Here is a 14761-nt window from a genome sequence, read left to right as displayed (position 1 = left end):
AGCTACTAATTATAAAACTATTACTGCAAGGACCTACAAACCCAACATACTTTTTTAGTAAACTGGATGTAAACTGTTGAAAATCCTAAGTAGGAATTTTAATTGTATAGCCCAGGAAGATATAGTGAATTTTAACACATAATACATGTATCGCATAAACAAACTGTTTAAACAAGAGCTTTTTTGTTGTTTTTTTTTACTGTTAATAGCTTCAGCAGTAAAAATCAGAACATTGGATTAGAATAATTATTTAATCCAAGTCTATTTTGACACCCCTTCATAACACTTCTCCTTCCCCTAGAAGTCAGGAATGGTTAGATTACTGGGACTTCATTTAAAACAAAGTTAAAATTTTTATTATCACAAGTTACAAAGCATGCATGTTTCTAACATTTTATGAAGCTGACAACAAAAGCTAAGGAAGAAGTACTTGTATCACCTAACACTACAACATGCAGTTTACCTCCAGGTAAGAACTCCATGATCAGGTAAAGATTTCTTTTATCCTGAAAGCTGTAAAACATTTTCACTACCCAGGCTCCATCCGCTTCCACCAAAATATCTCTTTCTGCTCTGATATGGGCCACCTAAATTTTTTAAGAATTACTATTATTAAAGGACAATTTAAATATTTCAACAAGCAATACCATATTATATTCCTAGTCCTACAATATATTTTCATGATCTTTAGCAAAGAAACTATTTTTCATGCTCTTTTCATACTCATATTTTTCGTAAGTTTTTACTAGATCCTACAAAGTCCTCACAAAATACCCACCAGAAACCCACAGAAGTCAACTCAATGTTGAAAATAACCATTCACACAACTTTGCAGAAGCAATCTCTAGAAACACAAAGCATAGCTTGTTAAGCTGTTTTTGTTTGTTGGAACTAATGAAGCTGGTGGAAAAGTGCAACTCCCTTCTTTGCTATGCCCTAAAATGAAATAGGAACATTCCAAAAAATTACAGAGCTGATCACCACAGAGCTTTATATGGTAGTGTCCCTACTGCAAGCTCAGACAAAAATGTATTGTGCAACTCAAGGTGCAAATACTGACAAAATTATTGGAAAAGGCCAGAGCTGGTCTTAAAGAATGTAAGAACCGAGATGTAAAATGGTAGATGCATTATGATTACTGTCAGAAGTTACCAGATTTCTCATATATGCAAACAAAGAAACAAAGAGCTAATAGCTACTTCTATATAGATATCTCACTGTTTAAACTTGGCAAGATAAGCCTGGTGAATCTTCTCTAGCAAGGGTCACACAGTATCTAAATGAAATTACTTCCTGCAAAACCCAATTCCTTCATCGCTGTGAAGAGAGAAATGTCTGGCTTACAGTAACTACTGTCTGGTTTCCAAAGCCACATTGTACACACTGCTGATGGTGCATGAACCCCTTCCAGATGGTACATGGAGACTGCTCCTACACGCATACGTGGCAAATCTTACTTGAACTGCAAGGCAAGTGCCTTGGCCAAGTGAGAAAAGAGCCAGGATGAGTTTCAGCCCTTACAGATGATGGCAGGTAGCAATGAGCTCAGTGGCTAGTATTAGAGCCGTGCAAAAATGGTCAGGGTCTTGGGCTATTCAAGGGGGGGAAAGGGAAGAGAAGATGGAGCCATTGCTCCAAGTGATGTGCATGAAGCTGGCCCAGAATGGATGTGGCCACTACTGCTGCTGATGTTCGTCCTGGGCAAGTGAGTTTGGGAACATCTGACCTTGCTCAGGATATTCCAGTCCCAGCTGAGGCTTTGAAAAACATACGGAGAGCTGCTACCCCATGAATTCATTGCAAACTAAGAATGATGGAGATTGGAGCAGGGGTGTGTGTTTCACTAGAATGTGCCCTCATCCTGAAGGAAAATGAAAGACACATGCATGGAAAAATACTTCTTGACAGCTGTAAGGTTTTCATTATTCATACAACAGAAAGCAACTTCTGGAGAGAAAATATGTACCACTATTCCAGCTTCAAGGACTATTTCCAATAAGCAGCAGAGTCTTCTACACCCCTTCTCCAGTTCAACTGGCCAGAAGCATCTTTACATGTATGTGTTCTTTTCACAGGGTTTCACAGGGCAATGAGTTCTCTCTCTGTAGTAGGCACTCGAACATTGATTTATCTAGCTCTATCTATTCTCATTAGAAAATATTTCTTTCCACCCTCCACTCCTCAATGTAGCTATAAAATATAATATTAAAACCTTGCTTAAAAAACAGCCAGGATATCTTCTAGTGCTATCAGGCTTGCGGGGGGGGGGGGGGGGGGGGGATATCTTAATTTTCTTGTATTTGTGTCCTGTGTTGCTTTCCATTGAACTAACCAGGCAATGAAAATTACAGCAGAAGATAAACACTCTCCAGGGAAGAATACCATCCCAAACTAAATGGAGAGAGTGTGAGCTCAGCCTCTTTGCCATATCATGTCATGAAATGGGGGCAGGGATTCAACCAGAGGGCCATACGCATCCTGGCTGCTGTGCAGAACATGTTGCTCCTCTGGTTCCCTTTACTCAGGGCATGGGCTTGAGAAGACAAAATAGTCTGTGCCAGGAAAAAAAATGAAGTACAAGTACCACTGCAGGGAAATGTAATATAAGAGTAAATGATGGGTTAGGTTTGGACTGGTTAGGAGAAGTCCTCTTTTATCTGCCCTTTTGCTCGAGACACCCACACTCGATTTCTTTGTTTTGTGGTGCTAAAGTACTTGCTGTGTCCTACCAAGAATTTGCAGGGAATTGCTAACTAAAAAGTAAAAGCAAACCCAAAACTAAACTAACAAAACCAAAGCAAAACAAAACAAGACCCAACTAAAAAGCAAAACAAAGGAAAACAAAGCCAATGAACAACGTGACATCTGTTAGTATCTAACCAAAAGAAAACAAATATTCTCAGTATTTACTTTGGCACAGTATTACTTTTCAAAAAGCATTTTCCTTTAAATGCACTTTTACAGATTAAGTACTATAAGGTCTGCATTGATAAACGAAGGGAGAAAAAAAAAAAAAGTCTTGTCACTATTCCAAATTGGTTGTAAATAAAACATTTTTGAAAATCCTGTTTACATGACCTTATTTCCTAACTTCTACTTATTCTTTTGTATGGTGGTAGCAATTCCATAGATGCTTTGGATTGCTATACCATTACTGGGGCTTTCCAAGTGGAAAATATGACCAAATAGTATCTGCCACAAAGAACTTTGGCAACATTCTAGACAGCATAAGTTTGAAATCTAGGGGACTTATACAACACAAACCTGCTCTTTCTCCAGCATATCAGCTTTTCTTAGTATCTTCATTGCATAAATATGACCCGTATCCTTCTTCTGAACAAGGCGTACCTATAATGAGAAATATAACCCCATCAACCTTCTCTACCTCAGAAACTAGACCCCAGTCTGGAATCTACCAGAAGGCTCAAAATTGCTGGACATGGAAAAGTTCTTTTGTTAAACATTTAAAAACACATGGAAAAAAGAAATATTTCTACACCATGTACAACACTAACACTAGTGATGAACAATTTGAAGTAGTTACTGTTTTAGGAAAAGTTAGCAGGCACAGTAAATTCCAGGTAGCCATGAGATTGCATACGCTACAATTCAGGAGCAGCTACAACTGTGATATGACACAGGACAGGGAAGATGTTTACAGAGAGGAGCTGTGCCACTGCAAATCCATCATTTCAGGGGGCCACATGGGCAACATCAGTTTGGGAAGCTGTGGGAAACTAAGGGCCTTTCCAGGTACCTTGAGAAATCATTGCACGTAATTCATTACTGGGCTTATTACACTTGCACAATTACTCAAATAGCTATTCTTCTGCAATAAAACCCCCCAACTGTAACTTTTTATTCTGCAATTAAAATGTTTCATTTTAACGTTGAATCCAATTTGAACATCCTATTCAAGCAAGAATGCCACAAACCTCCCCAAATGCTCCTCTTCCTATAACTTTCAAAGATTCAAAGTCATCCAAGCCAAGTCTAGTCCTCTTCAGTCGCAGAAACTCTGTTTCTTTGCGAGCATGTTGTGACCTGCGCAGTTTTTTCTAAGGAGACACATACACAGAAATTTGTAAGTCATTTGACAGTAGAAAATCAAGATATACAATCTCCCTTCCTGTGAAGTATTCTCTCCCCCATTAGGATTACAGAGAAAATGTAAAAGGAGAAGTCTTTCTGCATTTCTCAAAGTATCATCCATGAGCACTGTCTCCTATATAGAGACCTCAGGCCCATTTTCACTTTTTTGGAGGGGTTGTTTTATTTTTTGTATTACTTGGATATAAAGAAACAGTAATAAAAAATAATGAAGAGGAAAAAAAATAATCATGTTGGTTCAAACAAAGTACATCAGTCCAAAGACCAAAGTCACTAGCTGAGGTAAGGACTCTTGTTTTGGGGCATTACAAAGGACCAATAAAAACTGAAACTTGCACCCCACTGAAAAGTGATGAGAGGCAACAAGGACCCTAACAGGCAGCAGAGATCCAACTCACACTATCTATAGCAAAATCTATTGCATTTATGGCAGGCAAACATCACATTTGAAAGAAAAATATGTCCAAATCCTGTCATATATTTTGTTCTATAGCAATGTCAATGGGATTCACTCTGAGAGAAGATGAACACCAAGCTATGCTCCCAAAGTTGCCGAGAAGATCTCAGAGACTGCTAACCAGATCCATCGATTACGCACCTGCCAGATTTTGTACTAGGATTGCAGCGTCATTTAAAACCACAAGGTGGCATTACGCACCCACACTCGCTTTTCGCTCTTCCCAGAAGCTACGCAGCAGCACAAACCCAGAAACTACTGAGGCACTGTTCCTACTTATTTCCCTGCCTATCCTGAAGGCAGTACAGGCAGCCATGGATGATGGACCTCAGAAAAGCAACTTATTGACCAAAGTTCTGAGAGATACCAACCAGACAGAGATTCCTCCTCATCCATATCCAAATGGAGCAAGCATGTGCCCAGTTTATTGTTTCAATCAAGAAAAAATGGTTCAGCATTTTGCTTTCTACTCCCTTCTTCTAAGCACATCTCACCTTTTTCTCTTGCTAAAGACAATGGCAAACAATTTTAATCTTTGAAAAGCATTCTATACACTTGCTGCAGCCATATGTCTTATAAGACATTTGTCAGGAATTGGAACAGGCTGCCCAGGGAAGTGGTTGAGTCACCCTCCCTGGAGGTACTCAAAAAGCACATAGACAAGGCACTTCATGACATGGTTTAGTGGGCATAGCTGATGGTTGGACTCAATGATCTCGAAGGTCTTTTCCAACCTAAACGATTCTATGATTCTATAAGGACTAAGAGTGGCATGAAAAGCCTTAGCTATTGCAAGTATCATTCAAGCATATTCACACCTTCCCTAACAAACAACTTATTTACAGGGGCAACATTCATTTACAAAATAAAACTTAATTAGCTAATGTTTCTGTAATGCCAATTTGAAGTAGTGTGACAAAAGCAAACCAGTCTCTTCAAAGGTTACTTAAGTAGTATTTACCTCCTCATCTGCAAGGCCTTCCTCTTCCATAGCCACTTCTAGCTTCTTCTGCCTGCAAAGTGGAGAAACAGGAGATTGCTTTTTTTATTATTTATTAAAAACAAACATAATGCTACAGCAAGACAATGCCTTTACTTCACATATTCCAGACACAAAAGAATTTGCCTCAAATGGAAATTTGAAGACTTACTGCCCACTCCATCCATTTACTCATTTGTGACCAAAGCTGCTGAAAATGTATAAGCAAATTTAAGCACGTATTTATGTATTTGCAGAATTAGGCATTAAAAGTCCAAACATATAATAATTCTAATGATTTATATTTCTTCATATAATCTTGTTGAAGTAAGGCTGTTTTTATAAATTAGGATTATGAATCAGAATAAACATGTCTTTTTCACCACTTCTATTTCAGCTCTACCTCCAATGCCTCAGCCAGCTCCAGCTTTCACTCCCACCCGTCAGCCTTCCTGACCTCTCTCTGGTCACTCACCTGGTCTTACTCCCCTTACTCTTGGGCCAACTAACTCTACCCCCCGGATTCATCATCATCTCCTCCTAGTGTCCTGTCTGGGTCAGGGCTCACGGTTCCAGGAGCTACTTCAGCTGGTGCCATGCCAGGCTGGGAGGGTCTGAGCAGGGAGTGAAGCCTGGGAGTACCCCAGAGATGGCAGGGGGTCAGCACTTGGCAATGTTGCCTATTGGACCCCTCTTCTTCCACCTGCGGGATGCTTCTTTATGACTGTCAGGGTGCAGCTTTCAGACAACTGGTTACCCGCTAGCAGCAGCCAAGAGTTTGAAGGCTGGGTGCCAGGCTGCTAGTATCTTTCTGCACTTTGGGAAATACAGCAGAATCCCCTAAATTAAAGGCCCTCAGTAGACAGTCTATTCTCCTAACTAGAAGCAACTCAATTACATGGGCTAATAACTAAATATGAAGGGAGAAATCCTGCTGCTTGGCTGAAAACCCCTCAATTAAAAACATATTACCAGGGGAATGATAATTTCACATGCTGATGACACAGGGGAATGATAATTTCACATGCTGATGACAATTTGAAACACAAGATTCATTATAATCAAATGCTTGGTGCTTTGACACTTAATTCAAGTAGCACTTCACCACATCAGAGGCAGAATGGGCACTGACAAGAGAAGTTAAAGTGAAGATGACCAACACACAGAATACCAGTCAACACCACCCAAGAAAAATTTAGAGGTGGGTATTACATTATCCCCCAAATTCTTCCTGCCCACCCAAGAGCCACTAACCCTATGCTCTTTACTGCCCCTTATTTTCACACCAGGCCACCCCCAGCTCTCTGCCTCCTTTCCTTTCCCCATCACCCTGTCAAACACCTTTCTTGTCAGTCCTATACACTCCCTTCTGCAGGGTTTATGAGTCTTGGCATAAGCTCCATGCTGCAGAGCATGAATAGACACCACGAACCACTGCCTGACAGAAAACCAAGTTACCACCCATCAACAGTTCTGAAGCATCTACCTCTGTAGAGTTTATTCCCTGTGGCACACGCAGAGGAATCAGAGGTCACCAACCCCCCACACAGAAGTAGAAACCTCACACATGCTGCAAAATAAGACCCTGCACAGAGTGGTTTCCACAAAGTGGTAATAATCTGATGAGGAGGTAAATTGTACGAGAACATCAAAAGTGGAGGTCCTTGGTCACTCAGTGACTGCTTGGTGCATGCAGTAGCAGGGGATGTTCACAGGTCTACCAGCACAGCCAGCAGCTGAAAGGTAACCTGTGCCCTTCAGGGATTAGCTCCTTGCTACCAAGTACAGAGAGAAAAATTTCCAAGAACTGCTCCATGCATGGGGATCAAAATGCCCTTGAACAAACACTGCCAAAAGCCAACCAAGAGTAGCTGAAGAGGGGCAAGAGGAAGCAGAGCCAGTACCTGGTTTCTCTCTCTTCATGCTGTATAATTAGGTTGCTGTAGAAGTTCTCCAGCGTAAGTTTGGCCACCGTCACTCTCTCCCGGGTGTGGTTACTCATGGGAAAGGATGTTGTAGTCCCTGCAGTCATTGCCATGGTAACATGTACTGAAACAGAGCATGTCAAATCATTACTCACTTGAAAAAAAATGATTAAAAAAAAATATATATACACCTCTTTCCCACTCTCCATCTCCAAATTCTTAGACACTATAGAATTCACAGGAAAGGCACTGTTCTTAAGATATAAGAAACTCCATTAAAAAACTGTATTATAAAACTATCCCAAGATAGCAGGAGGACTTACTATCCACTCTCTAAAAAAATAACAACAAGTTGGCAAAACAAAGGGTGAATCATAGCAAAGAATTTTGCAGGCTACAGGCAGCTCACCCGGCAGTGCTTGTCCACAAATGAGGAAAACGTACCTCCGGTGGACTTGAGCCCAGCCTGGGGGAGGGAAGAGGTGGCAGAGCATGGGAAGAAAAAAGGGAGTAGCGAGAGGAGGACCAGGCAGCTCCTGCAGCTGGACATGTCACCACTCTATGAACATTTCAGACTCCAAAAATTCTAGGTGCTACCAAAAGGACAGGGTAAAATGAAAAGTAAATGGACAAAACTCCTAATCCATCCAGAGGTGAAGCTATTTCAAGGAAAGAAGATAGACATCAAATATCTTTGAATTTTAAAGCCGCTCAACCAAATTACATGTAGACAGTTGGGGAGATTTCTAGAAACCATCACATGAAAATGAAATAATGGAATTGCCATAAATTTAAATGGAAAAGTTCTGTTGTGTTTTTTTTGTTTGGTTGGTTTTTTAAAGCAACAACCAACCACCAAGAATAGAAAACCCTTCCCCATCACAAGGCTATTAGGCAACCAGTCTTTCCATTTGTTTCCTTTCCGACCACCACTGTGCCATGCCACTGATGAAGTGAGTGTTTTCTGTAGCCGCTGTTTGTTACAGAGCTCCCTGTATTTGGATTCTCAAATTTAGGGAGGAAATCTTCTTAGGCAGCTGTAAACACATTACCCATGTAGATAAAGTACTTACAGGTCAGAGCATGTGGTCACTGAGCACTTAATAATCAGGAAGAAAGAGCAAAGAAGAAAGGCTGCTCTCTTCAATAGCTTTCATCTTGAACACAAAGAACTTGGATGTACTAGAACAATGCTTTTAATGCTGGGAAAAGGCATCTTAGGCCAGTCCTGTGTCTCTTGCAGCTGGTCTAGGGAAGCCAGGGGAGATCAAAACAAACAAACAAACTAAAGCACAGTTTGTCCTAGGAGTCATGCCCTACCTGGAAGCGGGTTGAGACACTTTAGGAGAGCCTCATGAAGGGGAACCATGAACAGCAGCATCTCAGCCCCATGCTCAGTTGTTCAGGTTGTTTTGGGGTTGGTTTTGGAAAATTATGCAGAAGTACATACAATTCCTTCTGATTATTTACACGATCCTTTTATTTCACCAGGGGATTTTGAGGAAGACAAATCCCAAATTAGGCTTATGATCTTCAAGCGGATCCTAATACCTTTTAAGGTGAACCGATTAAATGCTTCATATAGAAGAATATTTGTACATCCACATCGGGACAGGAAGATTGCTTAACTCTGCTGTGAGTTTTTTGTTTTGGATTTGCCTGCTACCCTCTGTGAGGATGGCATTTTATCTTGTGGATTTTTAATTAGATTTGGTGCAACAATAAGATATTTGTTGCCAGAAACACAGCTGCTGTGTCACAAATAAAGGCATTTCATAGCATTACGTAGATATTATTTTAGCTGTGTATTTTGGGGTGTGCGAGATGCCAGAGTTCTGAGAATAAAAATGTATCTCTCCATACATATACTAAGAGGTTTTAATAGCACTACAGCTGCTTTAAGATGATGTCAATATTTCTATTTTTTAATCAATCTTTTATCCTCTTCAATTTTCTACTAAAGAAAGATAAGAGCTGTCAACTCTTAGTTTTTACTAACAATTAAGGGGTTTTATTCTTTACACAATGATGTACCCCATATTGGACACCTCTCCAAAAGCTGGGAGAAGCGAGTACTGCTCTCCCTATTGAGTCTAATAATAATATTAAACTCTCTTTCTCCCTAGATAGGTGGGAAAAGATAAATATAAAACAGGTATCAGAGAGCAAAACCTACAGCGTGCTGACACACCCAAATCAAACAGAGCAACTGCTAACTACACACTGGCATCTGTGATTAAGTTATTTCAAGAAATGACCTAATAGAGTAAAAACCTGCCTTCTGATCGTTTCAGAGTATCAGGATAGTGTAGCATTAACCCAGGCTTGAAATGGATTAACCTTTACTTAAGGTATAATGAGCACACTCTAGCACTGGCAAGCAACAGGATATTTATCCTTTGCACATCATGTATTCCTGGTAGGATAAAATAACACTGCAATTTCATTTCCTGTTAATTTGTTTTCCCCATGCTCCTATACTCACAAATGTTACCAAAGAACAAATCTAAGCCACTTGATTTTAAGCCTGTAAAAAAGGAGATAACAATGCTAGCACTAGCACACCACGCTACAAATAGCGGGGCTGACCCTCACTGTGGTTCTACAGTAGGAAAATACAGACGAGAACCCAACCAATAAACTAGCAAGCTCAGAGAAAGTTAGATACCAGAGAAGAAACTTGTATCGACTTCACCATCATACCAAAGCATAAGCCTACCAAAGCAGAAGGGATACATCACCAGAAGCGTTTGCTCCCAGCATCCCACGTATCCTGCACACACGCCACTAGCCCTGCCTCGACCATGCTGTACCACAGCACAACATTTCCTTGAGACAGAATTTATTTTACATTTGCTCAGTTTGCAACTGGTGTTCCCAGGTGTCCTCAGTTAGCCCTGTCACCTTGGGAGAAAAAAACCCCAACTAACTCTGTAAAACTGAGAAGTACCCTAAGCTCTCCAAGCTCCCCAAAGTGGAAAAGAGCACAGACCTGGCAGGAGACACAAGGTACCCTGCAAAATACTACATCAACTCACAGCTGAGGAAACCTCTTCATCCTTTTCCTCCTGTCTCTCTGCTTCCACTAATAAACATTCAAACAAAGTACAAATCCACATCCCAAACAAAATATTCAGTTGGGAGTAACCAAATAAAGTCCTTAAGCATGACCTTTGTAAACAAATGATGCTGGAGGGGATGGGTGCAGGGAGGAAAAAGCTTCAAAATGGGGCCTTTTATTGACAGCACACTACTTCTACTTACCTCATCACATTAATGGGAACATTTTGAAAAGGTGCCACCCATAGTTCTTGGAAATGCCCTCAAAAACCTACTAATCCACCCAAATTCATGCCATTTGCATAATGGAACCATTCTACTCCTGCTGCATCACCAGCCTTGCATTAGGCTCCCTGGACCATGAAGAAGGTCTTATTAACCAACCAACCACATTTGGCCAAAACTCCTCTGGCTGAGGAGGACTGAAGACCATTCTTTCCACAGAGCCTGTTACTTTGGAAAAAGTGATACACTACCGGCTGCGAATGAGAGAGACATCAAACCTATCTAATCAACAGCAGACACTGAGCAGCGGGCAGCCCACAGGACAACATCTCGGAGCTGCCAGAAGGAGAGACACCATATGCGCTGCTTGGCTCAGAAATCAAGCCTGTGCCTCCTGGACAGATGGCTGAACTCACAGAGTGAACATTTCTCCCAGTGCCTGCTCTGCCCAGCAGCAAGCACCTATGGTCTGGGTGCAGGGGAGAGAGGGATGAGGAGCTACAGATGTGGGGTGACCAGGGAACACCTTCCCCAAGAGGCAGGTGGGACATGGGGAGGAGCTGAAGGATGTTCCTGAAGGACAAGGGAGAGCAGGGTACAGCAGCAGAAAAAGGACAACAGGCCCAATGCTAACAAGCTGGAGTCTTCAAGAGTCTCCTTTGAGCAAGTCTCTCCTGACCAACCATCTCCCTTCTGGTAGAAAAATGCTGCCTGGTCCAAGCATATGTTTGATCTTTTTATTCCCAGATCTTTCCTGATGGGAAGCAGAGAAAGGTCAAGCAGTGTTTACTACAACTTCAGTCTGTGCTTCCATCTATCATGACAGCTCTAAGTCAAACCCTCAACTGATTTTCCTGAAAGCATTTCCACCATTGAAAACCCCACACCCAGCTTCTGCTACACAACTGGTAACTCAAAACTCATGCCCTCTCTGGGGCACTTCTTGGCAGCTCCCACAGTCCATCATTAATGTTTTCATATTAGGCTATTGGATTAAGACTCCAGTTAATGAGAGCAAAATCACTGAGGCATACAATTCCACCTGCTAGAACAATACTGAAGAGGAGAGATTAAAGAAATCAAGGCACCTGGAGAACTTTCCTCCCCTGAAAAACACACTTGGCACTTTGTGGGATCACTTTCTAATCAGGAAAGGATAAGAATACAAAATCCAAGCCTCTCGCACATCATCTACAGCCTTCACAGCCCTAGCTTGGGACATCCAGGATGTGTAAAGGCAAGGGAAAGCACAGAGCTGTCACTTGGCAGGAAGGATGGAAGTTTTGACACCCTCGGTAATTTTAGAGCCCATTTCTATGTATCCAGGTACCTCTAGACTTTAAAGAGAAAAGAATAGTGACAGATGAAACAGGATCCCGACACAGATGTGCTATGAGATCTCAAGAAATTAGTTTTATTACCCCATGGCATACTTTCCAGCCGGTAAAATAGAGAAACAGGACAGGGATGTGGAGTAGAAAGCATAATCATAACACTTCATGTCACCAAACATTTGAACTGTAGTGATGATTTTCCTATTGAAGTATTTCAATCAACAAGTGAAAAAAAAACACCAAAAAACAAAAACCCACAACAAAACACCAAAACCCAGCACCTCCCACAAAGCAGATTAAGTTCATAATTTCAGATCCTTCTAACATATTCTTCCAACCTTTCACATTTACTTTTTTAACAATTTCTCACTTCAGTGATAATATAAATATGTGAGTATGCTACAAGCAGTGAAAACTGCAAACAATCTTTCCAGCTATCTTCCTTATTAGAAAGTGTCACATTTCTCAGGATACTACAGTAACTTATTTGATCAATTCTTGCTTTCTCTTACACAGATTGCCAGCAAAAGAGCAAGTCTGTGCCAGTTAGACAGTGGTGGGTATCACAACAGGGCTTCACCTCGATAAGAACAGGTCTGAAGGTGACAGTCTCTTTACAGGCAAGTCTCCTGCACAACTGTGTTACATCATATAGCTTGTTCTTACTATCAAATTAAGGCTGGATCTATACTACCAAATTAACTTGGAACTAAGTCACACAATGGAAATATCATTCTTATTTTTGAAACCACATGTGTAGTATAATTACACAGCAGCCCTAGAATAAATTTACTCTGGACTCATTACTTAGTGCATATTTAAGTTAGGGAGCAAACACCACATACAATTCTCCTGGAGAGAAAAGCACATTTTTTTCCACGTGACAGAACAATGCTACTTACATCATGCTGCTGGGTCTCTGATTCAGATTTAAAATTTAAAGCTATATACATGTTCAGCAGGACAGGGAACACCAATCCTTCCTTCCAGAACAGCTATGTTACTTCACAGAAAGGCCAACAATAATTTTCATTTATGCACCTAAGCACACCCCTAAAGCAGTTTACTATTGCAGTTAAAAGGGTAAAACTGCAAAGTTTATAAAGTTTCCATATATACTCTAAGGGAGTTGGCTCTTGAATGAAAGCCTCCAGGTAAGGCAGGTACTGAAACATATTTCTGCCTTTCAAAGTTCCCATTTTCTCAGCATGACACACTTTGTCATTCAGCTTGCTCCTGACATGAAGTATACAAATGGCATTTTTCAAAAATTTGAAGGTGAAAGAGAAAGGAGAGACAGGCTTTCGGTGTCAGACCTGTTCCAAAGTAAAGGCATACAGCTCAATAAAGTGAGTACCTTCAGAAACGCCAGCTATCATCACCGCGCATAGTGCTGGAGCTCTTCTGGGTGAGAAGCCAGAGCAGACTTAGTAATGCTGCTTGGCTCCTCACAGGCAACACAGCAAAGCAACTCACAAAACTGGGCTCTAAAACCACTGCTGACAAGGATTATATTTAAAAAAATCTAGGGAAGCACATGGATAGAGCAAGGCTTCAAGTATGAGCGCCAGCCCTGCTGTCTCCAAATTGTTTGGATTCTCTTAAAGACAGACAGGAGGGGGCGGAGGGGAGAGAGAGATGGGAAAAAAACAAAGAACAACATGGTACACAAATAACAGCATGATTCACACTAAAAGGCAGTGGGCAGGGACAGATAAATGAAATAAGCAACCAAAGGCTCTACAGGACAAGGTGGTGTGACATACCAGCAAGAGTGAGGGGAGGAGCAGCAGCTGGAGCAGCAGCCACCCAGGCACCCTGAGCAACTTCTGAAACACGCAACTGTACGTGGTATGAGCTGATGAAACAGAAGGAGAAAGTGGTCATACTGTGGTATCAGCCTGGAGGGAAAATGACTTTCTGCACTATAGTTTCTGCTAGCACAAATTCAGCAACTGTGCTGTGCATATTTTCACCATCCAATTGTTTATACTGAACCCCCTCCCGAAGAGGTTCCCTGCCTTCTTTTTCTATAACCCACTTTAAATCCACTTCCAAAGCTTTCAAGAAACCTCCAGAAACAAACAAAACACTACAGGATCCTGAAGTCTCCAAGCACCAAGCAAACAAGAAAACATCGCTACTCCAATCTACCTCAATTATGGGCCAGTATTTTTCAACTCTTGGAGCCTGATCTTAATACTTGTGTTATTACTAAATACAGCTTTCCATGTTCAGAATGGAGCCTTGTCCCAAGTTCACTTATGCCAATAAAAAAACCCCTCCAGCTCAATAGGTTTTGACCTAATAGTCCTATTCTGGCATCTGGATGATGCTAGCTGTGCTACTGCTGTTACTGAAGTTCATAGTTATCAGATCAGCATGTTTGCCAAGCACTGCTCTGCGGTATGTTTGGGGGGTGGGGGGTGTGTTCCTATATAATTCATGTTTTCAGTAGTATCACTATTCACAAGCCCCTATTTTATTTAATATGCTACCTGAAGGAAGCAACATTCCCTGCCAAATAAAACAAATCAGATACTTCAGATGCAGATTATTCTTCGACGTTATTGCTGAGACCACATTTTTCTGACACCCTCCATTTTTGACAAGTCCCCATCTGAGAAGGGAGAATGAAATAACAAGACTGCAACGAGACATCACTGAGACT

The 14761-nt window shown here is 41.2% G+C and overlaps 1 protein-coding gene across 1 annotated transcript in view; it reads right to left on the bottom strand.

Annotated features, from left to right (window-relative positions):
- Nucleotides 1-14761, bottom strand: part of STK38L (serine/threonine kinase 38 like) — a 38752-nt gene that overhangs the window by 15295 nt on the left and 8696 nt on the right. Inside the window, exons 2-6 of the mRNA XM_049822125.1 lie at nucleotides 7451-7595; nucleotides 5529-5580; nucleotides 3936-4058; nucleotides 3265-3348; nucleotides 464-587 (exon numbers count right to left, since the gene is read on the bottom strand). Of these exons, the coding sequence (XP_049678082.1) occupies nucleotides 464-587; nucleotides 3265-3348; nucleotides 3936-4058; nucleotides 5529-5580; nucleotides 7451-7595 (528 nt within the window). The remainder of the gene's footprint in view (nucleotides 1-463; nucleotides 588-3264; nucleotides 3349-3935; nucleotides 4059-5528; nucleotides 5581-7450; nucleotides 7596-14761) is intronic.

The sequence above is a fragment of the Accipiter gentilis genome, chromosome 18 (genome assembly GCF_929443795.1).
Source record: "Accipiter gentilis chromosome 18, bAccGen1.1, whole genome shotgun sequence".
Lineage (NCBI taxonomy): Eukaryota > Metazoa > Chordata > Aves > Accipitriformes > Accipitridae > Astur > Astur gentilis.
Note: the sequence above shows the minus strand (reverse complement) of the source record. Positions and strands in the feature narration are given on the sequence as shown.